At 38.6% G+C, this 26,813-nt stretch overlaps 1 protein-coding gene across 1 annotated transcript in view; it reads left to right on the top strand.

Moving 5' to 3' along the window:
* Positions 1-1,168: 1,168 nt before the first annotated feature.
* ABCB1 (ATP binding cassette subfamily B member 1) overlaps positions 1,169-26,813 on the top strand; it is an 86,407-nt gene continuing 60,762 nt past the window's right edge. Inside the window, exons 1-8 of the mRNA XM_030550480.1 lie at positions 1,169-1,256; positions 1,823-1,920; positions 6,315-6,369; positions 9,354-9,501; positions 12,981-13,029; positions 21,218-21,409; positions 22,381-22,552; positions 23,638-23,762. Of these exons, the coding sequence (XP_030406340.1) occupies positions 1,254-1,256; positions 1,823-1,920; positions 6,315-6,369; positions 9,354-9,501; positions 12,981-13,029; positions 21,218-21,409; positions 22,381-22,552; positions 23,638-23,762 (842 nt within the window). The 5' untranslated portion in view covers positions 1,169-1,253. The remainder of the gene's footprint in view (positions 1,257-1,822; positions 1,921-6,314; positions 6,370-9,353; positions 9,502-12,980; positions 13,030-21,217; positions 21,410-22,380; positions 22,553-23,637; positions 23,763-26,813) is intronic.

Raw genomic sequence — 26,813 nt, 5'->3', positions numbered from 1 at the left:
TCAATCAGCAGGTGGCTGGCTCCATTCTGTCAGATGTTTGTTAGGTGCTTGGGGTGGATTCCAGTTCGCCCTCCGGGGGTCAGCTGGTTGATGCCACTTGACACCTTCTTCGGCCGACACTGAATTTTTCAGGTTGGTAACTCCCTAACCATTCATTCATCATTTAAACTAGGCACTCATTCACATACACTCTTTATCTTTTGGGGTGTTAAACTAGGCACTCATTCACATACACTTTTTATCTTTAGATAAAAATGAATTTACAGAGGTGGGGGTCTCTATTTGTAGTAATTATACAGTTTTGCCTGAGGCATAGGGTCAATTGACGGCTTGCGCGCTGAGTCAATTACCCAATTTAGCAGTTTACAGAGTCAATTGACCAATTTAGCACTAAAAAGTTTCACTTAGAGAACAGGCGCTTAGAGTCTATTGACATTTAACAAGTTTTATACAAAGTATCTCTTTGGCTTCGCACAGACACAGCTATTTCTAACAAGAAATCATTACAAATTTACTTCTAACATAAACCTTAAGTTATAAAGTATCAATTAACAATAAATCAATAAATCATCCCAAATTTACTTCTAACATAAACCTTAAGTTCTAAAGTATAAACCTTAAGTTCTAAAGTATTAATTAACAATAAATCAATAACATAAACCATGTTTAATATAAACCTTTAAATATCCCCACACTTGGTGCAAAAGAACTGTGCCTTCTGGTGCAAATCACCCTAATGGGGACAAGGACAAGGTAGGGTAATCCTGTCTCTCCTACCTACCATGGTTCAGGCTGTTATAGTTGGTTCACTCCCACTAAGGAAGAATTTCTCCTGGAGCATCTCTTGGAGCTGTGCTATTCTGCACCATCCCTAAGACAGTGGGGAAGCAGTCCTGAGAATTAACAGGCTAATAAAGTCCTCAGTAAATAGCGAGGATTTTCCTCATGGTGGGATATTAGGGGATTTTTCAGAGCTGTTTACATGAGTGAAAGTAACCCAGGAGTTCATTCAAGACTTTGTTAAACAGGGTGGAGTTAAGAGCACACACACATTTACCTCACTGGGCTAGGCAAGGTCGAAAGGGAATGGTAAAACCTGGCAAACATCAACTATTGAAAGCTTTTTCATCGTTACAGTTTAATCAGGATGAGTAAAGTCCAGCCCTGTCACATGTCTCTAACTACAGTAGACCTGTCAATTGCTTTATAGCCTTCCAGAAAAGGAGAAGAAAGGGTAACGAAGAACAGTTCTAATGGTAAGTCAGTACATTTATTTTTATTTGAGAGATATTTAACAAAATTCAACGATATGTAAAAAGGAAAAAAAATCCAAAGTAACTGCAGGATCCTTTAAATAAACACATCCTATTGCTGTTTGTTTTATAACTATGATAAATTACAGAAAAAATAAATGCTTTGAAATGATAGACTCAGAAGGATCTTGCAAATACGAATACATGTGTATACACACATAAGCATATGTATTGATTTCCCTGGGGAGTTCTGCTGAAAAACTGAAGGCAGAATATGATCCTGGTTTTAAACGAAATATCACCTAGATATTTTTCCTGAGCTTAATAGCTGTATGTTCTCTCAGTTAAATGCTAGCTTATAATTAAATTTTCTGAGATGCTTCATTTCCTAAATAGATTAACATGGGTTCTGAAGATAAATGAAGCTTAAAAACTGAAGGCAGAATATGATGCCGGTTTCAAATAAAATGTCATCAACATATTTATCCTCAGCTTAAAAGCTGTATGTTCTCTCAATTAAGTGCTGACTTATAACTACATTTTTCTGTGATGCTTCATTTCCTAAATAGATTAAAATGGGGTCTAAAAATGAAAGAATGTCTGATGCAAATGGAAGAGCTGATGATGTTGCTGTACCAGACCAGGATTGTGAATCCAAAGGCAAATGGTAAATATTTTAATCTATTTTAGAATATTTTTAACATGTTAACATTTTAATATATTTAAGTTCAGATTTTACCTTGAAATACATTTTACATTAATTACATACTTTTCCCATGAACAAAATTCTTTTGAAATCTACTATCTTTCAAATATAAATAAAATATTTAGCAGCTTATTAGGCTCCTATTGAATTCATCAGGTCTGAGAAAGTCTGTCCCACTAGCAGACTTGGGCCAGCAACACTGACTGAGCCTTTCACTGGGGCAATGGGATAGAGACAGAAAATTCTGTCAACTTGCTCCTTGTTCTTTCCCATTAAGAGAGGAGTGGCAGTTATATCTATTATACTTCATTAAAAGGCATATCTAAAATAGTGCTAGAACTGAAGCTGGAATAGATAATGGACAGCTAAAGCACATATGCCTGAAAGTTAAGTAGGAATTATGGCTTTTTAGTAGGGGTGACTAAAGCCTGGTCTATTCCTAAAACTTAGGTCTACCTAGCTATGTTGCTAAAAGGTGTGAAAAATTAACACCCCTGAGAGACATAGTTAAGCAGCCTAAGCCCCAATGTAGACACTGCTAGGCTGAAGAAGAATTCTTCTGTCAAACTAGCTACCACCTTTTGATGGCATGGATTTACTAAAGCAATGGATAAACCCACGCTGGTAATGTAGATGTACCCCAGGGCCAAAGACAGTTTTCTATACCCTGAACACCATTCATCAGTCTATCTCATATAGTAGTGAACTATGTCAGGAATTGATTCTGTGAGTTCTGTCCCCCTCCCTATTTAGAAAATTGAACAGTGCCTCAACTCATGGCTTCCTATACCATATAACAGGATCACCATAAGACATGAATCCTCATAAATATGTTAGAGGTAGGGGATTGAGTACAGCCTGAAGGGAGATTCTGAGAATCAGGAAGTTTCATGGCACAAGCTGGAGAGAAGCCTGATATGGGTGTGTTCGGGGCTGGCTCCAGGCACCAGTGCAGCAAGCAGGTGCCTGGGGCGGCCAATGAAAAAGAGTGGCACAATCAGCTCTTTGGCAGCAATTCAGCGGTGGGTCCCTCTCTGAGGGAAGGACCTGACACTGAAGTCCTGCCGATCGTGCCGCTTTGGGCGGCAAAAACCCTGGAGCTAGCCCTGGGTGTGTGCAACTATTACTTTGCAAAGTGCTACATAAAACCTAGGATCACCATTGACAATGTTAAAGGGGAAAAACTCAGCAAAATTTGATCTTTCATCTGGACCTTCCTGGGCATCCCTGAGGCTATAGGTCTCCTGCAAAATCTATGAACAGGGCAGGCTTCAGGCACCAGCTCAGCAAGCAAATGCTTGGGACAGCCAAGGGGAAGGGGTGGCGCGTCAGGCTCTTTGGCAGCAATTCGGTGGCAGGTCCCTCAGTCCCTCTCGGACGGAAGAACCTGCCACTGAATTGTGACCGAAGAAGAAAGCGGCATGGTGGAGCTGCCACTGATTGCAATTGTGACTTTTTTTTTCTGCTGCTGGGGGCGACAAAAACCCTGGAGCTGGCCCTGTCCATGAAATACTTTGACTTTCTGCCTTTGCTATCGTAACATCTAAATAAGTCTAATAGGCAAAGTGTGGGATTTTTTTCAGCAAAATCTCTAGAGAGGTAGGGGCCTTTTCTTGGATTCTTTGGTGGAGGATTCCAGAATGGATCACTGACCATACAAAGAGAAAGAATCATATCACTGGAGTTCATCTTCCTCCTATTTCACACTAAGGAAGCACATTTCCTGACTACATTGGATGAAGACAGTCCCTAAAATTTTATAGTACTTTTTTGCTCTCCTTGACTTCTGAACATGGGTATCCAGTCATTCATTAGCATTAGTACTTACTGAGTGATACATCTAAGAAGTCAGTAACACTGAGAGAAAAAACTGTCACAATTCTGATTATATGGTAAACACAAGGTATGAGGATTGTCAGCTAAAATTTTCTCTCCTCCCCCCCAGTTTTGTCCTTGATGGATGACTTTATAGAATCAAGGTGGGTAAGAGTAATATATTTTATTGGACCAACTTCTGTTGGTGGGAGAGAGAAGTTTTCGAGCCACAGAGTGCCCTTCTTCAGGTCTGGGAAATGTACCTCATCCACCTTGGTTTTCTAATATCTGGGACCTACATTGCTAAAACTACACTGCATACAACAATGGATTACTTTATAGTCTGTTTACTGTTGCAAAGAAGGCAGCATCTACTAACATACTCAGTTTAATTTGTATTGGAACGTGATGTAACTCAGACACTTACTACAGCAATGGAAGGGTTTTTTCTGTCACCATAGTAAATCCACCACTCCAAGAGGAGGCAGCTAGGTCAATGGAATAATTCTTCTGTCGACCTACTGGTATCTAGGGGCTTAGATCAGCTTAATTATATCATACAGGTTGTGAAATTTTTCGTAACCCTGAGTGACATAGCTAAGCCAACCTAACTTTTTAGTTTAGACCAGCACTCAGGAAAAGACAAACTAATACAAAGCTGTATAAGGCTGGAACTATTGCCATATTTTCAACTAGATATTAATTAGGTATCAGTGCTCAATGGCTATATACATTTTTCTAATTTTTAGAAGTATTTATTAAAGGGAAGTTATGGTGAGGCTTTAACTGAGGTTAAACATGTAGGTGGAGTTCATAAGCTATTGTTACTGCGTGATCTGCAAGTGCTGTTAGCTGCATTGCACAAATATGGTCATCTTTTTTTTTACTTACATCTGCTCAGAAAGCTGCAACTATTTATTTTGGATATAGACCTTGCTACTGTAACTCATGACTGTATCACATCATTATTGTAACACTATAATACTATCATAAAACCTTATCTACACTAAGGAATTTTAGAAAAAAATTTCCTGGTGCTATGATTCACCAGTGGGAGTGCTCCAGTAGACAAAGCTGTGGCAGCTTTTGGTGTTTTGCCACTGTGTCAGTACAGCTTGCACAGATCTGATTGCATGATTGGGACTAAGTATGGATTTCTCACTTTATTTCATAAAATAACTACAGCTGGAGTTTCTGGGGTGAATGACCAGTATAATGCCCCATGGACACCAGATTGTGTTGCAATAATGTTAAAAGTGAAATAACTCCAGATAAGTTACAATAATAGAATCATAGAAGTCTAGGACTGGAAGGGACCACAAGAGGGAAACTTCCCTGCAAACTGTGCACATTTTTTCTGTGTTTGTGTCCGTATGCTTTTCCATTAGGTTGTACTAAATACGTAACCATCACAATAGATTAAACTTTGCCCCTCCAACTTTTAATTCTCCCTTCCCCTCCCCCATAGACTCCTCCTTTCCTTGGTAACAGTTTCTACTCAGCCACTTGCTTTCTTCAAAATCAGGCCTCAAGTCCTGCAAACTGATCTGTGCAGGAGGACCCTTACACTGTGATAAAGAAAATAAACCCCATGCCCCAAAGCCAGGTCTTGATTAAGCTGCTAATGATTACATCAAGACCATAGGCCTCAATCATACTAACATATAGAATATAAGAAAATAATCATTATTAACATGCCTGAGGCTAACTCTCTGAGAAACAATTTTAGCTGATGTATGATATATTAATAGCAATTGTTTTCAGCAAATGTTTTTAGCAGATGTCATGTATTAGCGAAATAAGGTAATGACGGATGTGTAAGCTCATATGATAATTTGCGGTTTTAAACTTTAAAAGCACAAGTATCACTGATGTAAGGGAGAGCGACTTACCCCTTGCTAAGGGACTTGTCGTCTCTCCGTGCGTACGCATGTATTCTCTGATTAATCAATAAAGGAGCCTCAGGCTGTCTGATCAACTCAACACGGTGGTGGTCATTTTCCACGACAACTGACAGTCATACTGAAGTGAATGGGGCTCCACATAGGCATAAAGATTCTTCTGTATGGCCCAGTTTGTGGGCTGAGTCCTAAATTCTTTTTTGATCTCTACAATACTCTCACCTTTGGGTCAGCTTGGAGACAGCATAATCTACATGTTTGTCAAAAGTATGGATTCAGTAAGAAATCAAGATATATAGACTAACCAAGCTATTTCAAAAGATTACCAGGAGTTACTATTAGTGAGTTTCTGTAATCTAGCAAATTAACCAAAAATGTTAATTTCCTTTCAAATGAACTTTTGGAGAAGTACCATGTTGATGTTCTTTAATATACTTGGAGGTTTCTTAAACACATTGCGGACAATATTTACAGAAATAAACTAAGACTAATCTGCAAATCATCTTCATTTTATGTTCTTATATCTCCTACATTCTTGTTTAATTTTATTTAGATTTAACTGTATTACTACTTTAAATGTTAGAGTTGCAGTTAAATATTTTCTCTTTACAATATATTAAAATAATCATTCATATTCAGCAGTGAGGACAAAAAGAAGACAAAGAAACCTAATGTGGTCAGCCCATTAACAATGGTAAGAGATATGCTATAGATATATTCAAGTTTAATAATGAACTTTAAACAATGTTTTTTAATGTTTCAAGTCTTACTGATAAGGCCTGATCTACATTTCTGGTATACTTGTGTGGATACAGTTTATACCAGCCAAACTGTGCTTTTGGCTGTATAGTGTATTCCACACACATCTCTCCCCCACAAGTAAAGTAAGTTGTACTGGCAAAAATGCAATGTTACCAGTATAACTGCATCTACCTAGGAGATTTTGCTGGCAGAGCTGTGTTAGTCACCCCCTGCACTCCTAGTTCCAGCACCTATGACACCGACTAACATAGCTATGCTGACAAAAGTTTGTAGTGTAGACCTGGCCTTCAAAGTTTTACCTGCATTACTATGTCATTTAGGGGTATTATACTTTACCAACAAACTTATATCAGTAAAAACACTAATGTGGATGCAGTTATACCAGTATAAAGGTGCCTTATAGTAGTATAGTTTAATTTGGTTCCTGAACTAGAATAAACTATACCAGTATAAGTATTTTAATACCAGTATAACTGGGTTCTTTTGCTGCTGTAACTATACTACTATAGCTAAAGTGGCAAAACTTTGGGGTTTTTTTTTTGCTGCCGTAAATATACTGGTGTAGTTAAACACCTTTGAGGACAAGCCTACACTACAGACTTTTACTGGTATAGTAATGTCAGTTACGGGTGAGCTTTTTTTGATATTTCTTTATCAGTAAAAGTTGTACTGTAGATGCAGTTATACTGACATTAAAGTGTTTTTGCCGCGATAGCTTATTTCACTTGGAGAACTGGTGTAAACGATACCAACAAAAGCACTTTTTTTGACCATATAAGCTGTGTTTACAGTAGGAGGGTTTGCTAGTATAGTTATACCAGCAAACTTTTTCTAGTATACATCTGGCATAAGTATAGACAACCCCTTAATAACAGAGAGATATTTATACTGGTCACTCCAGCCAGGATGAAATCTTTGCTTTTAACTCATTCTTTTGTGCTTAGGTATATTAGATATGTTTTGTGCATGTGGTATGTTAATGTTAATTACTACTGTTTAGATTCTAATAGGGTAACAAATGTTGGCATCCATGAACAATAGCAGAGATTTATAGGAAAGTCCACAGAGTTATTGCATTAATGTTCAATAAGTGGCTTATGAGCATCCTCAAGCAACCACAAACTTTTCTATGCTCTCCCTTCTGCTATGTATGAGTTGCAATATCTAGGCATTTTGTGATTAAATTAAAAACAAAAGATGAAGTATGATTATCTCTCATTTTTGGCTTTTAGATAAAAGGACTCTTATACCCTTCACTCTGGATTTGCTGATTTTTGTGGTTTCTTGTCAGCTACTGTATTCAGCATAATTTTTAGTGAATTATTTTTAACAAGGTAGCTGAAGTACATTGAGAGCTCAAATACCAGAGAGAATGATTCTCTTTTTATATTGCAAAATGCCAGCCAAATTTTGTCCTCAAGGTCTAACGTCTGTTGATTTCAATGGCAGTTTAAGGGTGAAATTGTCTCTGTATCAAGAACCACACTATTCTAAATAGGAAATATTCTGTGCAGTAGGTACTACTTAATATTATTCAGTATTATTCTAGCTGCACAAAATCCCACTAGACATCTTGTTCATTTTAATTGGATGATGCATACTAATATGATATATGCAATCATATTAATGAATCTCTAGCTCAAGGTGCAGCATTAACAATGAGCGTGCTTCTTTACTTTGTTAAATCAGTACAATTACAGTGACTCCAGCGTTGTTACTGAAGTGGAGTGGCATGGAGAATCAGACCTAGTGCTCTTCTTACATGTAGAGCCTGGCCCAAAGTTGAGTGAAGTCAACATGCTTTTGATAACGCCTATAATATATCAGGAAATACTTTTTTTCTTAGCATCACATTGAAATTTGTATTGCATGAGGACTTCATATAGTAAAATTAGTAAGGGATGCTCTATACAGAGTTTATTACTGCTTTCATTATACTGATTTAGAAAGTGAAATCTAGTGTTTTGGGTGCTTTTAACCTATACTATACAGATTTCACGGAGGGGAGACCAGTGTTTCTCAAATTGGTGGTCCTGACCCAAAAGATGGTTGTGGGGTCACAAGGTTATTTTAGGGGTGTTGCAGTATTGCCATCCTTACTTCTGTGCTGCCTTCAGAGCTGGGAGACTGGAGAGCATCAGCTGTTGGCTGGGCACCCAGCTCTAAAGGCAGCGTACTATCAGCAGCAGTGCAAAAATAAGGGTAGCAATACCCTACCGTGTCACCCTTACTTCTGTGTTGTTGCCTTCAGAGCTCGGCAGCTGGAGAGTGGTGGCTGCTGACCGAAGGCCCAGATCTGCAGACAGCAGTGCAGAAGTAAGAGTGGCAATACCATATGATGCCATCCATACTTTTGCACTGCAGGTGGCAGCTCTGCCTTCAGAGCTGGGATCCCAGGCAGCAGCTACCACTCTCCAACTGCCCAGCTCTGAAGGCAGCACTACTGCCAGCAGCAGCAGTGCAGAAGTAAGAGTACAGTACCACAACCCCCCCCCACACACACATAACCTTGTGACCCTGCCACAACTACTTTTAGGGTCAGGACCCCTACAATTACAACACTGTGATATTTCAGATTTAAATAGGTGAAATCATGAAATTTATGATTTTTAAAATCCTATGATCATGAAATTGACCAAAATGGACTGAATTTGGTAGGGCCCTAGGTATAAAGATGCTTATATCAGTATGGTTTATTTCTATAACTTTACATTATTTTTGTCAATTTAAATGTTAATCAGATAGAGTGGAATGATATCAAAACTATGCATATACAAGACTTGAGCTTTTCTGACTTTTTGTTATTTTAACTGTGCATTCCTAATGTTGTGTTAGCCCTTTTTAATGCATGAAATTAGAGAAGTTTTCAGCAATGAAGGTGTTCCCATTTTCACATGAAGGTGTTCCTATTTTCAGTTTCGGTACTCTGATTGGTTGGATAAATTACTAATGGTGCTTGGCTCTGCCATGGCAATCCTTCATGGTGCAGCTCTCCCAGTCATGATGATAATTTTTGGAGATATGACAGATAGCTTTGTTACTCCAGGAAACATATCTTTTCCAGGTAAGAATGGTCCTCGTTTTAAATTGGTAACGTTAGAATACAGCTTTTATGGAGAGAATAATTGTCTGCATTACAATAAAAACAGGAAGGAATGGCAGCTTATCCTCTGGGTAATGAATCCAATGGAATCAGCTTGCTCCTAATGACTGAGCCAAATTAATCTGTGGCCCATTTATTACAGAGGAGATATACCAGAGGTTAATTTTGTCCCCTGTTTCCAGGCCTTCTTAAAATATTAAAAGCACTCATTAACTGTTATACTGATTTCTGCAGAGCTGGTACTTCTTTTGAAATGTCACAGAAGTGAAAATGTCCTGTGACACTGAATGTGGACTTGAGGGAAGAAAAAGGTGGATGAATGTGAAATTGTGAGATGAGGTATATGAAAAAGAGAACAGGCAAAATACATAAACAATATCTCAAAAATAAGAGGCAATTTGAAAGTCACAATAATTAGAGATATTAATAAACAAATGATTAAATCATGTATTAAAGTCTTACCCAGTAATGGCAAACCACCAGGCAAGCATGATACTCAATGTTATTTATTTATTAAATATAAATATTTTAATATTGAAATATAAATTTTCATGTGGTTATAGATAAACTAAAGGACAGAGTCCCTGCCCCAAAGACTTTACAATGTAAGGTTCAATTCTCCAGGTATGGGCTCCTATCACCTTCCTTTTTAGGGACAAAGAAAACCTTAGTCCCTAATATCTTTGTTAGAAAAAGAAGCACTCTGGTTTAAATATGTGGGCTTTTTCCCCCCGGGAACAAAATGGAATTGATTACAGAGAACACACCTTCAGTGCACTTAAATACGAAGTGCTAAGACTGAAGTCCGTTCATATTCACATAATGAGAACGGTTTTCAGGAAATAAAAGAAAAGGATCATTCTCTCCTATAATTATTGTACCTCTTATGAGAACAGAAAAATGCCTTTTATATTGGTCTAAGGGAGAAAACTTGACAGATCCTTTGGTTTTTTTTCACTGATCTCTTCTATGTCCTCTTTTCGCTCTGATCAGAGTCCTGTAGACAATTCAGCTAAAAATATCTAATCTCCTCCTGCTAGCCCCAGTTAGATCTTACCAATTTACTTTGAATCCCTTTTCAATCTTTCTGGAAACCGTCACTTATTTCACCTAGCCTTTGCTAGGGGGTGACTAGACTACTGACTTTACCTGCACTTAGAATTTCCTAAACTTCTCCAAAGACTTATGTTCTCTCTCTCATTTGTTTAGAACTATCCTTCCAGGCAAACAGTTAAGGCACAGAGGGTTGGATGTTGTTACACTGAAGTGTAAGAGATGGCTTGTAAGATTTGTGGGACTAGACCTTGGGATTGCTGACAGCCCCCCATTGTGACAGAGAGGACATACTAAGCCAACACCAGGGAGCACTGGGCAGATTAGGCCCTGCAGGAAGTACTGCACAAAGGATCCAGACTGACAGTACCCTGCAGACCTCTGATTGGCCAAGCACACTATTTAACCTTAGAGTGTGGCCTAAGGCAATCACACAAATTTCTAGTCTGTTGTGACTCCTGACCACACCTTGCTTTCTACCTTCCAGTCTCTATTGACTCTGACTCTTGCCTCCTGATTCTAGCCTGGTACTATCTCTGGTCTCCAACCCAGCCTGACTCTTGCCTATTGACTTTGGCGCTGGTGCTTACAGTGATCCCCACTCACTGACTACTGTCTTGTGGCCATTGTTGATGTATGGAAACCAGCCAGCTATGACTGCTTTGCCAGACTACCTATGCCCCAGACCGTTACATGGTTTCACTATTTCTGATGCAGAGAGATGTAAAATTATGTATCCTTTCACTACCTGCACCCTGGGGAATATTAATATTGAGCTGTTACTATTTCTGACTTGCCTTGGGATTTCTATTTAGAGGAGTATAAAACATTACTTTATAACCCATCCACGAAGGATGCTGAGGGGATGAAGTGAATCAATTTGCTTTTTGGCAGACCTGGTCATGCCTTTCCTGAGCCAGAACCACTTTTATTTTTTAACCTGTGCTGGCCCGCTAGAGCTTCCCTGGTACAACAGTGACAATAGTGACTTTGTGCAGTTGTAATTTCATTTCCTGATAGGCTTTACGGTGCTGAGGCCATGCAGTTTAAAAATAACATGAGTAAGTATATGAAGGAGACATATGATATCTCACTAACTTTGTTCCTTTCCTCTTCTAGCATCTTGTTTGAAGTTGTACAGTAGCAGACTTCTTCAGTCACACTCAAAACACCCATGTTGAAGCCTATATTATATTTTGTGTTCTTGAGTACTTAATGAATTCGTGCATTCATTGGTGATTATTTTCCAAAACATGTTCCTTTGCTTTCCTCACAAGCCTCATCCCACATGCTATACCCAGAATGAAAGGAAATGTTTCATGATACCGGGAAAAAGATTAAAAGATTTACAATTCTTGTGTATATGTCAGAGCTTCAGACCATTATATCTCTTTCTCAATAGATGCTTTCCACTTTTTAATTAGTTATTGTGGAAAACAAGTCTTGTAACAGTCTTTTTTAATTTGGAATTTTGTGCTGTAAAGTACGCATGCACAATTCAGGATGTTTAAGATCTAAATTTAACAAAGTAAGCACATTGGCAATGCTTATTTCATAATTATAATAATAAATAAGGCTGCAGTAGAACTAATTTCAATCATAATTGTAATTTTTTTTGCTTTTCATTGCACTAAGCATCTCAACATGCTTGACATACGTTAATTAATAAAGGCTTATACAACACTTACCGGTAGGCGTTAGAAATAATATTATCCCCCTATTGGAAATGGGGAAAGTGAGGTAAAGTCATGTTAAGCTACGGTCACCAAGCAAATCAGTGATGAAGCCAAGAGAATGATTCAGATCACTTGCTTCTCACCAGTGTGCTTTAGCAACTATACTTCTTTCATATCCTTAATTAACAATAATTAGTTGAATAAAAACGTAGTCACCTAACAAATCAGACAATAGCTTTAACTACCATCACTATGTTCTCACATAGACTGAAGGTTCTACACTCATAAATCCAATGGCAGCATATGGACCTATATTTGTAAAGTGATTAAAGGTACTTCTTGATCTGTATAAATACAATGTATTGATAATACTAATAAAGTCAGTGTACATTCTAGAATGAATATAATAGGCAAAATTCTGATATCAGCTAGACTTGTGTAATTCTGGAGTAAGTGACAGCAGAATTTAGCTTTATATTGTAATTGCCATTGTTGCATTATAGGTACAAGCCTGCACTTTTGGCCTGAAAACCTAATCATACAACTTGTTATATATCCTGAATTCCCATTGAAGTCAACGGAGGCCTAGGGTACTTTGCTCTTCTCAGAATTTGCTCAGCACCTTGAAGGATTAGGAGTTTATACAGCAAAGTTATTAAAGCATGCTTTAGTACACGTTTTTAACAAAAACTTCTTATGTTTTTCTTTAAGGGGATATTTCTTTTAATCCTTATCAGAAACTTGAAGAACAAATGACCAGGTAATTAGTAATTGTTAATTATCTTCAGGATTGCCTTTCTTTTAGGCAGTGGTAGAGGTCTCTGGTCAAACCATTATTTCTCTAAAGGTAATTTTATATTTAAATCTATGGAATAAACAGCTAGTGAGTTAGATACATGTCAGTCAAAGTGTTACATACAGCTAGAGGGTTACACTCTTTGTTACTTGTGCTCTCCAGTACACTGGGCACACCTAGAGCTCCTTGCATTCCTCCATTCTCACTCCTCCCTTTCCCAGCACCCTCTCATCCCCTTCTACTTCAGGAACACCCTGCAAGTCCCTCCTCCCCGCCACCCAGATTGGGAGGATTAACGGAGCTAAAATGAGAGCTATTATAAACTGGAATGTGTTCATAGCTGCCATGCACAGGTTCCTTGATTTAGCTAGTTTATAGACAATGACATAGGTAGTTGAAGTTGCTAGCTCTGCTAACTTGATGCCAAGGACTCTGTGCATGCCCTCTGATCCCTAACTGCCTCCCTAATTTCTCCCTTTTGGTTTTCATCAGAGGCAATAGGATTCTGCCCACTGATGCCTAGAACATTCTGTTTGCAATTGATCAGATGCATCATTCAAAAGTTAATTGTGTTATATCCAAACATGCTAGCAAAGAAATGCTATCTAACTGAATGTAAAGCTTCACATGTTCAGCCAATTAAACAGCAGCTTTCAAATAATTCTTCATCTTCTGGTGTAAAAAAATTAAAATAATGGATGAAGACCATAGTTTTTCACCTCCATGACTGTTCCTCCTTATTTATGTCCATAATAAGGTGGCAGAACTCTTCTTTTTCTCAGACCCTTTTATGCCTGTGGTAGACTCCTACATAAAGCTGCTGACTCATTGCAGCAAATGTAACTTGTTAACTGTGGCCTACTAGGGAGGTAGGACAAAGGAGTTACTAGACAGAAACACTGGAGACAGTCAAACATAGAAAGGAAATTTAAGCATATGTTTTTGAATGATCAACAATGCTGAATTCCAGGAAGGGGTAGTGTTTGGATGTTAAATCAAGGTCACAGTGCTCTGCTCAGGATGTTGTAGGGACTCAGCCCATTCCAATGACATTGTCCCAGTGAAAGAAAAATTTTATATACATTTTCTATTTATAAACTCTTATAAAATACCATATAAAAACAAAGATAAGATAAGGCTTGTCAAATGAGTATGCAAGCATGTTACAGACATGCCAAGGGATAGCAAAGGTGTTGTCAATGCTAGAAGTATTCAATATAGTCAACACTGCAGAGTAGAAAACTTCTTTTCAATAGATAGCATCCATAATGTGTAGTGTTTACCTGCAATATTTAATTTAGATATTTATAGAGTACTAATCTCTGTAGTACCTAGCTATTTATTGATACTGTATGGGGCTAATTTGTCAGTAGAAAAGATTCCCTAAAACTATTCTTGTCTACAGGGGTAACAACCGACTAAGTGCTAACTCTCATGAATGAACCGAAAAATGTTCTTACTAGTTAACCATTATACTTCTCTTTGTTTCTTTAAAACCATCTGGGGCCCTGATCCAAGCCCATTGAAGTCAACAGAAAGACACCTACTGACTTCAGTGAAGTCTATATAAAGCTTTAGCAAAGAAGCTATCACTGTACAAACTATCACTGTAGCTCAGAGAACCAAAAAACATAGGTCAGGGCCAATCATAGTTCTAAAAACATAAGAACATAAGAACAGCCATGCTGGGTCAGAACAGAGGTCCATCTAGCCCAGTATCCTATCTTCCAACAGTGGCCAATGCCAGGTGCCCCAAAAGGAATGAACGCAACAGTTAATCAGCAAGTGATTCATCCCCTGTTGCCCATTCCCAGCTTCTGGCAAAGAGAGGCTAGGGACATCAGCCCTGCCCATCGTGGCTAATACCCATAGATGGACTTTCCTCCATGAATTTATCGAGTTCTTTTTTTAACCCTGTTGTAGTCTTGGCCTTCACAACATTATCTGGCAAAGAGTTCCACAGGTTGACTATGTGTTATGTGAAGAAATACTTCCTTTTGTTTGTTTTAAACTTGCTGCCTATTAATTTCATTTGGTGACCCCTAGTCCTTGTGTTATGAGAAGAAGTAAATAATACTTTCTTACCTACTTTCTCCACACCAGTCTCGATTTTATAGACCTCTATTATATCCTCCCTTAGCTGTCTCTTTTCCAAGCTGAAAAGTCCCAGTTTTACTAATTACTCCTCATGTGGAAGCAGTTCCATGTTCCTAATCATTTTTGTTGCCCTTTTCTGTGCCTTTTCCAATTCCAGTATATCTTCTTTGAGATGGGGTGACCACATCTGCACACAGTATTCAAAATGTGGGTGTAACATGGATTTATATAGAGGCAATATGGTATTTTCTGTCTTATTAGCTATCCCTTTCTTAATTATTCCTAACATTGTGTTAGCTTTTTTGACTGCCCTGCACATTGAGTAGCTGTTTTCAGAGAACTATCTACAATGACTCCAAGATCTTTCTTGAGTGGTAACAGCTAATTTAGACCCCATCATTTTATATGTATAGTTGGGATTATGTTTTCCAATGTGCATTATTTTACATTTATCAACATTTAATTTCATCTGTCATTTTGTTGCCCACAAAGTTCTCTGGGCAAATAATTTTCCCCATTCTTTTACTCTAGAAGATTATGAACCAAAAGAATCACTAGTGCATTTTTTTGTGATTATAATAAATCACATCCTGGTAACTGCCCCTAAAACAGGCTGGATAAGCATGGAGAAGTAAATAGAAATTAAATAATAAGAAAGAGGTAGCAGGATCACAGAGTTGAGTTGGGGAGATAGGCTGTCATCAGGAAAGAAGTGCTGTTGGGCTTTTATAAGATAATGGCTTTTATAAGGCTGTCCTTAGTGGAGTAAGAAATAGACCAGTTACTGAAAGTGATTGTTTGGTTTATGTTATGTTTAATGTGGTTAAATAAAAGTTTAGCATGCTTTTAAACCCAGAAGTTGGACACATAGTTAGTTGTTGGGTTTGAAGAGATCTGAAGAGTTCTAAATAGTTAGGAAAAGATGCCAGGATTGCCTGATATTTACAGACAAGTGTCCTAAGTGGAAGATTGGAATGGTGAAAGGGCTATAGTAGTGACCCAGAGACAACAGTGTTGAACAAGGTGAGTGCCCAGGAAGGGACAGGTCATGACAATTTAAAGTTAAGATAGAATAAAAATAAAGTAGAGATTGAAAATCCTATAGTTCAGGATTTATAAAGGAAATCGTATAGGAATCCTATACTTCATTAAAAAAACCTACTAAATTATGGGTGGTAAGATTATATTTTCCTATGCATAGTTTATTCCATAATTGTCCATTATAAGGTTCTTGCACCTTCCTCAGAAGCATCAGGTACTGCCTGCTGTCAGAGATAGGATGTGGAAATAGGTGGACCACAGGTTTGAGTCAGTGTAGCAATTACTATATTTCTATGATCTTTTATTCTTTCTGTCTTTTCATCCAACTCTCATTTTCTTTTCTTTCTCCTCCCTCTGCTCTCTTTGGGTTCTCCTTCTTCTCTTTTTCCCCTTTCCATTTTCCCTTGCCCTTGTCTTTCCCTTTCAAAAACCAAAATTTCTCTTTTCTCCCTCCTTTACAGGAGTCAACCTTTCCCCTGAGGATTGTGGCCCTACCTACTTCCGTTGTCTTTCACAGGCCTCACCTATGTACTGTATGACCAACATGCCTAGGTTTGCCTCTGAAACTAATTTATCATCAGAGATTATGATGTTAAATTCTAGTCCCTATTATACATTAAACACAATTTACAAGAACAGAAATTAACATAAAAATTACATGGATGAATTCAGGAATTGGGTTCTAAAAATGCACACATTATGTTTCTTGCTCAAATAATAATTATACCTAAAATCCAGCTTTCACCCAGAACATTTGTTGTTGAATAGTTAATTCACAGTGCAATGTGCAATTAACTTTCACCAATGATTCTACTAAAATAAATTTGATCAATAAGGAATTTCACACATAAGTGAATTCACTTTGTTAAGGATTGTCATAAAAAAAATCCTATAATACTTGCAGTTGAATTTTAAAGATTCTTTATATAGACACAAGGTGAATGAGGTAATATCTTTTATTGGACCAACTTCTGTTGGTGAGAGAAATAAACTTTTGAGATTACAGAATTCTTCTTCAGGTCTTAATATCCTGTGACCAACCCAACTACAACAACACTGCAAGCTGATTCATTATAATTTTACAGTGTTTAAGGTGATTGAAGGTCAACATTTAGCTAATCATTCAGCTTTAAGTTAGCCATTAACCTATTTTTATAGTTCAGTTTAGATATGATTAATTTCATAAATTATGAAATCTCAAAGTAAATTGAGTTGTGTCATGCAACAGTGGGAAAAAAATCATAGTCACTTTCTTCTAAAGTGGGACAAAGCACTTTATTAGAATATGGAAAACAGAATTATCATCAAAGCTACTCTGTTTCTTTTTGTACTTCACTGCCGAGGTTTTGCTTACAACTTTCCTAATCCCTGTCCTGTCTGGCTTCCAATTCCGGCTACAGCTTTAAAGAAACAGTACACATAATTTACATATCTATAGATGTGGGAGGATCCAAATGACTTTTATCTTTATTTTGTAATTATTCATCTTTATGTAAATGTACTAATCTGGAAATGAAATTTGGCATGTGCCTCACACAAAGAAAGATTAGCTGTAATTTCCTATTGTTTTATGGCTATGGCACATGGAATAGTATTGAATAAAATTAAAATTAAAATACATGTTATGAATATACATATGAGCTAGAGGAATTTGCTGAACTTTAAATTACACTGCTCTACAGCCAAAATGATTCTGAAATAAATGTAGTCAAACTTTACTAATTCTGGGTCACTGAGAACGAAAATGATGCTTAAAATTGTTGATTGGCTCTAGTTTCAAGATATGCTATTGGGTCAGTATATACGACCCTTGACTTGGGAATAGCGGAGGATAAGTGAGTTATAAAGGGAAGGGATCTCAATTTAAACCAGAAATGACTAAAATACATCTTTGACTGGATCTATGAATAAATCTATGACTGGGTTTGGACAGTACTTGCTTTTTAGGCAAAACAATGAATGATGCAATCTGAAGCTGGTATTGCATCATACATGATATGAATTGCATCATGTTATTCCTAGAAGTCATGGATGTTCCGTGACCGTCAAAAGGATCTTGTCCCTTTCTTCTTCATGGAAGGTGATCTTGTAGCCTGCAACAACATGATGGTGTGATGGCAGCCCTCAACATGGTTCACGATCCAGATGAGTGGAGACTGTTCATTGATTCATCGAAGACGAGTCTTAAAGCTGTTTTGCTGCATAATGGCAATGTTTTGCCAACAATTCCAGTTGGTCATGCAGTCCATATGAAGGAAACCTATGACAACATGAAACAACTTTTGAGGTTGTCATAAACAGATAGCTAAGGGTTAATGTCTCTTTCACCTAAAGCACCTGACCAGAGGACCAATCAAGAAACAGGATTTTTTCAACTCTGGGTGGAGGGTTTTTTGTGTGTGAGTCTTTTGTTCTTGGTCGTCTGCCTGAATCTCTCTCAGCTATGAGGAGGATTTTTCTATGTCCTGCTTTCTAATCTTATGTTTCCAAGTTGTGAGTACAAAGTTGGGCTTTTGTTTTGTATTTACATGTCTATAGTTGCTGGAGTGCTTTAAATTGTATTCTTTTTAAATAAGGCTGTTTATTCATATATCTGTTAAGCAATTGACCCTGTATTTGTCACCTTAATACAGAGAGACCATTTGTATGTATTTTTCTTTCTTTTTTATATAAAGCTTTCTTTTAAGACCTGTTGAAGTTTTTCTTTAGTGAGGGACTTCAGGGAAATTGAGTCTGTACTCACCAAGGAATTGGTGGGAGGAAGAAGTCAGAGGAAAACCTGTGTGTGTTAGGTGTACTAGCCTGACTTTGCATTCCCTCTGGGTGAGGGGGAAAGAGAGATTAACTCTCGGTAATTCTGTTCTCCAGGCTAGGAATGGGGAGGGTGGAATCCCTCTGTTTAGATTCACGGAGGTTGCTTCTGTGTATCTCTCCAGGAACACCGGGGGGTGGGGGGGAAGGGAAAAGGTTTATTTCCCTTTGTTGTGAGACTCAAGCGATTTGGGTCTTGGGGTCCCCAGGGAAGGTTTTTGGGGGGACCAGAGTGCCCCAAAACACTCTAATTTTTTGGGTGGTGGCAGCAGTACCAGGTCCAAGCTGGTAACTAAGCTTGGAGGTTTTCATGCTAACCCCCATATTTTGGACGCTAAGGTCCAAATCTGGGACTAAGTTATGACAGAGGTGCATAAACTATGACCAACATCAGTGGCAGCTTTGTGGCGATTTGAAGGTTGTTGCTCTCTTGCTTGGTCTGAAGACTGGATACACAAAGTACTGCTGTTTTCTCTGCGAATGGGATAGTCGTGCAAGAGATTCCCACTACATCAAGAAAGATTGGCCACTCTGACAGTCATTGGAGCCTGGGAGGAAAAGTGTTCAGCATCCACTACTTGTTGAATCAAGGAAGATTTTGTTACCACCCTTACATATCAAGCTGGCTCTGATGAAAAACTTTGTTAAGGCCATTGACAAAACACAAGCAGCTTTGAACTACCTCCGTGGAAAATTTCCAAGGTTAAGTGAAGCTAAGATAAAGGAAGGTGTATTTGTTGGTCCTCAGATTTGTGAACTTCTTCGAGATGATGCATTTGACCATGCACTGCGTGGCAAGGAAAAGATGGCATGGAAAGCCTACCAGTTAGTGGTAATAAATTTTCTCGGAAACAACAAGGCAAACAACTACAGGTTGTTGGTGGAAAACCTCCTCAAGGCATACAAAAGCTTTGGTTGCAACATGTCACTAAAGATACATTTTTTGCACTCTCATCTAGATTTTTTTCCACCGAACTGCGGAGCAGTGAGCGACCAGCACAGTGAGTGATTTCACCAGGACATTGCAACAATGGAGAAACGCTATCAGGGCAAATGGAGCCCATCAGTGCTTGCAGACTATTGCTGGACAGTGACAAGAGATGCTCCATTTAATGAATATAAGAGACAAGCCAAGAAGCGACGAGTAGACACTGAATAGGACTAAACTATGTACATCATAGTTTTTTGCCTTTTGTTTCATAATAAATTTTATTTATATAATCCTTTTGCTGATTTTTAAAGTGTTACATAAACAGGACAGGTGAAATATTATCATGTAAAGCAACCATAAACACATGAAAAGACCTAGGTTTACAATTTATGATTAAAACTCTACTATCTTACACAATATACATAGTCATAAAATGTAAAAACTTAAATATCTTAAACAGTAGCCAATCAGTTGTTTTAATTGTCATATTTGAATTCAGCACATCAAAATACATAATAAATATCACATTTTATCTCTGAAGCAGACGACTTCTCAAAAATTGTAGACCAGTGTTATCATAATAAAATGGAATTCCACATAAGGAATTTATTGACATCTACCTGCAACAAAGGTTTATTTAATCTTTTTTTTTTGTCTTGTATGTGTGGAGGATCATGTTGATTGAACTGAATTAGCTGTATAGAAGAGGGTTTGTTTTTTTTGTTTTTTTTTAACTTCGGGAATACATACTCATTTTAAAACTAAATTACTTTAAAGTTCTCTCACTGAGTAAATGAAATTGTGTATAACTAGGAAAGGATGATGACAGTCAAACATGAAATATAATTTCAATTACGTTATCCTTGCTGCTTCAATAGGTTCAGAATGAGATTTTCAAATTCCACCCTTTACCTTTCTTCATTATTAGCAGTATAGTACTTCCACAGTAAAGTATACTCCAAGTAAGTTTTCTACCCATATGTCAGGAGTCTCTGAGCTATCCGTTCTTAGATAAAAAAGTATAGGTTTTCAGGTAACTTGTGGAGGTTACACATTTAGGTGGACAGATATGAAATATGGTTCTAAAAGGACCTACTGAAAAATATTAGCAACACTGAAGAGAGGAAAAAAATTCAGATAGTGTCCAAAGAATATTCTATATTAGTTTACTTATGTATGTAAAGTGCTGAAGTTAAAATCTATACCTAAAAGACTTGTTTGGGGTGAAAAATAATCCAATTTAAATGATCTCTGCAATTTTGTTCCTTTCAGGTATGCATACTATTATTCTGGACTAGGAGCTGGTGTTCTATTTGCAGCCTACATGCAAGTTGCATTTTGGACACTGGCAGCTGGCCGGCAAATTAAGAAAATCAGACAACATTTTTTCCACTCAATAATGCGACAGGAAATTGGGTGGTTTGATGTGAATGATGTTGGGGAACTGAACACTCGACTTATAGAGTAAGTATATTTTTAACTATCAGTTGTGATATTCCCTTCACAACAGTGTTTCTTTACCTTATTAAACATATGTATGAGCTATATTAAAATATCTTCAAAATCCTTATATGAAAATCTAGTGAATTTACTATCTACATGTTGAAATGTACAACATGGAGAGCCCTGCAGACTGGACTCCTTTACTCTACCAAAGAACAGGGATGTCACAGCAGTGTCCATGCCAGCATTCTCATGCTGCCAGGGCAATTAAATCCTATCCTGAGGGATCCTTACCAAGAAGGAAAAATATAGTTCAGTTTTCATGCACATTGAGGCTCTGAGCTAACAAGATGCTGAATAATTCTGGCAAAAGGTCACGCAACCTTAACTCCCAATCACTTTCCTCTGCTCACATGAAAGGAACCATCCTGTCTTTCCTGGGACCCACTAGAGAACTTTCAAATGAGTCCAATATATGCATGTAGGAGATGACACGGAATGGATAGATTGGGTCCAGCATGGGCAGTCTAGGATGACCTTTAACCCTGTTGGAGGTCATTTGGAAAAGGTTACATTACATTTTCCATGGGGAATGTCTAGTTGAATTATATTTTCTCCTCAGGAGAGCTGTCCTGGAAGCAGCTGTTGACAAAGATTGGAAAGAGAAATTGAGGGACCCTACAGCCAGTGTGTGCCTCCACACAGTTGTCCATGTTCCTCAAGTGAATCCTCCAAGATTTGCATGTAAAGTTTAAGATAATAATTCTGAGTCTACAGGGTTTCCTTCCTTGGCCTCCTCCCATGTGTGTTTCTGTTGGATGAAACATTTGTGACCTATGTTAGGTGTGGATACAAAGTGTGTTGTATCTAAATTAATCTGCACTTAGAGCTTTTAGAAAATGTGACAGAATTGACGAAGTGTACTGCATCAATAAAAAAAGCTTTTGTATTTTCCACTTTCCTCAACACTTTGGATGCAATTTGTTTTTTAGTGATGTGTCCAAAATTAATGAAGGAATTGGTGACAAAATTGCAATGCTCCTTCAGGCACTAGCTACATTTCTCACAGGATTTATAGTTGGTTTCACAAGAGGATGGAAATTAACCCTTGTAATACTGGCAGTCAGTCCTGTCCTGGGACTCTCAGCTGCTCTCTGGGCAAAGGTGGGTGAAAGCTGTGAATTTTCTCTGAGATGTAAAATTACACTAAAGTGTCCTGTTTCAAGTGAGTGAGCCTCTTAATTTCCTCACTAAGAGTCATAGTACATTTAATTCCTTAGGGCTGTTAAAAAAAAATCATAGCTTTAGACTTGTCTACACACAGAAGTTAAATTACAGAACTATACCTATACTGGCATAATTAAAGTGATACAATAGATAACGTGTCCCTAGTGTGGACACAATTTTACTGATGTAACAGTGGTTATATTGGTATAGCTTATTCCTGTATGGGAAAGGGAAGAAGCCATACCACTATAAGGCACCCTTACAACGATATAACTGTGTACACAGTAGGGGTTGTATCAGTGTAACTATATTGGTAAAAACTCACACACTTTACCAAAATGGTTATACAGGTACAAAAACTTTTAGTCCAAACCTTAGTCTCAGAAATAGACTTTTTTCCCAGATTTGTTATTGCTTTTTGCTGGGATTTTCAAAGGGGCCTAACAAAGTTAGGTCCCTAACTATCATTGAATTCAGTGGGAGTTGAGTCCGTTGATCCCTTTGGCTCGTGAAAATCCCAATCTTTGGATACATATGGAAAATAGAATCATATAGATGTAGGACTGGAAGGGACCTTGATAAATCATCTAATCTAGTCCAGATGTTCCTAGTTGCTGTGTGGCCCCTTACAGACTGTAGCCAACTGCCATAAACTACTAAACTACCTGGGATCAGAATGGTGCAGATCTGCCCTGAGAATCAAACAGGGAGCCATAACCAGTTCACTATGAGCCACCCACACATACACTTATGCTCTGAGTGAAAGCAGAAAATCTAGGCCTCAGTTTTTGATAGACGCTAACACTAAAATTTAATTTTTATATTATTGATGTATTCTTTATTTCTTATAATAAGCAGTTTGGCCCATTCTATGGTATTTAAGCAAAAGGCTTATTTTCTGATAAACGGCATTAAAATGCATTTTTGGAAAGAGAAAACTATGGTGAAAAGACATAAATAACATGCTCAAGCTGATTCAATTTTTCTTCGAACAAATATTAAAATATTTTCCTTTTATACAGATACTCTCTGCATTCACTGACAAAGAGCTAACTGCATATGCAAAAGCAGGAGCTGTTGCAGAAGAAGTTCTGGCAGCAATTCGGACAGTTATTGCTTTTGGAGGACAGGAAAAAGAAATCAAAAGGTCAGAAAAATGTTTTCATTCATCAGCTAGTTAAACTCTCAGTTTAAATGTTTTGAATTATTCTTGTATCTGCACTGCTGAAAGTTTGTTACCCAGGCGCTGACAAAACTGGTTCCTTGGTGAAAGTGATCTTCAAATAAAGCTAGAGCACTATTGTACTCAGTGCATTTTGGGAGTAATTAAGACAGGAAGTTGCCTAATAAGAATATTCTCTTTTACAGGTTTTATTGTAAGCTGAATAATGATTATTTATTTTTCCAGAGCCTCACAAAACAAAGACATGGTCAGTACTCCAAAGGGTGTACAGTCTCATTTCAATATCAATACAATAAGCAACAGACAAAATAGACATATAAACAGACAAAGATGGGGGATGGGGAAAGAAAAGACAAGGGTAACACTAATAAGATTATGTGGTTACTCAATAAGCCATGGCATGTACACATCTTGATAGTTCCATTAAGTTAGGTTCATTTATTCTTATTGCATTATGGAACAGCATTCCTGTCACTTGTCCTGACCTTTTATATAAAGATGACCATCAGAGCCACAAAACTTGGCAGGAACTCTCCACTGTCTGTGGCTGCTGAAGGTGAGAGGGGCCATACAACTCATCTCAGCACCTTTCTTAGAGTGCACATCACCATAGTATGTGAGTGCACCTCATCAGTACTCTCTTACTCATCCACAGAGTTTTTTCTTCCAGCTTCTGGTACTTGGCACTATGTGCCCTAAAGCAAGTCACTTAGAATCATAGAATCACAGAATATCAGGGTTGGAAGCGACCTCAGGAGATCATCTAGTCCAACTCCCTGCTCAAAGAAGGACCTAATCTCCAAATAAATCATCCCAGCCAGGGCTTTGTCAAGCCTGACCTTAAAAACTTCTAAGGAAGGAGATTCCACCACCTCCCTATGTAACCTATTCCAGAGCTTCACCACCCTCCTAGTGAAAAAGTTTTTCCTAATATCAAACCTAAACCTCCCCCACTACAACTTGAGACCATTACTCTTTGTTCTGTCATCTGCTACCACTGAGAACAGTCTCGATCCATCCTCTTTGGGACCCCCTTTCAGGTAGTTGAAAGCAGCTATCAAATCCCCCCTCATTCTTCTCTTCCGCAGACTAAATAATCCCAGTTTCCTCAGCCTCTCCTCATAAATCATGTGCTCCAATCCTCTAATCCTTTTTATTGCTATCTGCTGGACTCCTTCCAATTTTTACACATCCTTCTTGTAGTGTGCAACCCAAAACTGGACACAGTACTCCAGATGAGGCCTCACCAATGCCAAGTAGAGGGGAATGATCACATCCCTCGATCTGCTGTCAGTGTTCTTTATATAGCCCAAAATGCCGTTAAACTTCTTGACAACAAGGGCACACTGTTGACTCATATCCAGCTTGTTGTCTACTGTAACCCCTAGGTCCTTTTCTGCAGAACTGCTGCCTAGCGACTCTGTCCCTAGTCTGTAGCAGTGCATGGGATTCTTCCGTCCTAAGTGCAGAACTCTACACTTGTCCTTGTTGAACCTCATCAGATTTCTTTTGGGCCAATCCTCTAATTTTTCTAGGTCTCTCTGTATCCTATCCCTACCCTCCAGCGTATCTACCACTCCACCCAGTTTAGTGTCATCTGAAAACTTGCTGAGGATGCAATCCATGCCATCCTCCAGATCATTAATGAAGATATTGAACAAAACTGGCCCCAGGATTGACTCTTGGAGCACTTCGCTTGATACCAGCTGCCAACTAAACATGGAGCCATTGATCACTACCTGTTGAGCCTGATGATCTAGCTAGCTTTCTATCCAATTTATAGTCCATTCATCCAACCCATACTTTAACTTGCTGTCATGAATACTGTGGAAGACCATATGAAAAGCTTTGCTAAAGTCAAGGAATAACATATCCACTGCTTTCCCCTCATCCATAGAGCCAGTTATCTCATCATAGAAGGCAATTAGGTTAATCATGCATGATTTGCCCTTGGTGAATCCATGCTGCTGACTGTTCCTGATCACTTTTATCTCCTCAAAGTGCTTCAAAATTGATTCTTTGAGGATCTGCTCCATGATTTTTCCAGGGACTGAGGTGAGGCTGACTGGCCTGTAGTTCCCCAGATCCTCCTTCTTCCCTTTTTTAAAGATGGGCACTACATTAGCCTGATTGCCAATTCATTTAGCACCCTCGGATGCAGTGCATCTGGCCCCATGGACTTGTGCTTGTCCAGTTTTTCTAAATAGTTAATTTAATTTAACCTAATTTGCTTGTACCTCAGTGCTGTCTTTAATAGAGTGACTGGTCCCTTTAAGGGACGATAGGCCAGCCCCCCTCTCTGGGCCACAATTATTAGCTGCTTCTGAGGCTGAGGGGACAGGACTAAGGAGATCAGGTGATAGGTTAAGGGACACCTGGACCTCAGAAAAGGGCTGAGGGAGATCAGTCTGGGTTGTGGAACTATAGGCTGGCAGGCAGAGAGAAAACAGAGCCTAGAAAGGGGCTGAGAACAGTACTCCAGGGGAAGCCACCTGGGAGCAAAGTGCTCTATATTGGAGTGGGGGAAAGACTCACAGGTAGCCCTGAAAGGGGTTGAGAGCAGCTGAAGAGAAGCTCCAGAAGGATGGAAGAACTTTTTTGTTTATTGGGACTTATTAGCTGGACTTTTGTTGCCCTGTGTAGCGTTTCGGGACTGACCCCTGCAATGCCTCCTGCTGGTCGTCTCAGGGAATTAGCTCTCCAGTAGTTGGAGCGCCCTCTGTAGGCTGGTGTCCCGCTACTGTTTGGCCCCCGTGTCTCTCTTGGACTCCGGTGCCCCATTATCTGGGATGCTGCCCCCTGGCAGTAACCCCTCACTCTCAGGGTCTCCCCTCCCCAGGGACCCCGAACCCCATAATCCCAGCTTGCCTCATCCGGTGGCTACTGTCAGTCAGCAATGAGCCCCCGCTCCCTAGAGCAAACTGCAGTATAAGAGCCAGTCATCACAGGCAAGGGGGTACGACCTGCTGTCTTCCTCTACTACCCAGTACCTCAGGGATTGGGCCTAGAACCAGG

The sequence above is a fragment of the Gopherus evgoodei genome, chromosome 2 (genome assembly GCF_007399415.2).
Source record: "Gopherus evgoodei ecotype Sinaloan lineage chromosome 2, rGopEvg1_v1.p, whole genome shotgun sequence".
Classification (NCBI taxonomy): Eukaryota; Metazoa; Chordata; order Testudines; family Testudinidae; genus Gopherus; species Gopherus evgoodei.
Note: the sequence above shows the minus strand (reverse complement) of the source record. Positions and strands in the feature narration are given on the sequence as shown.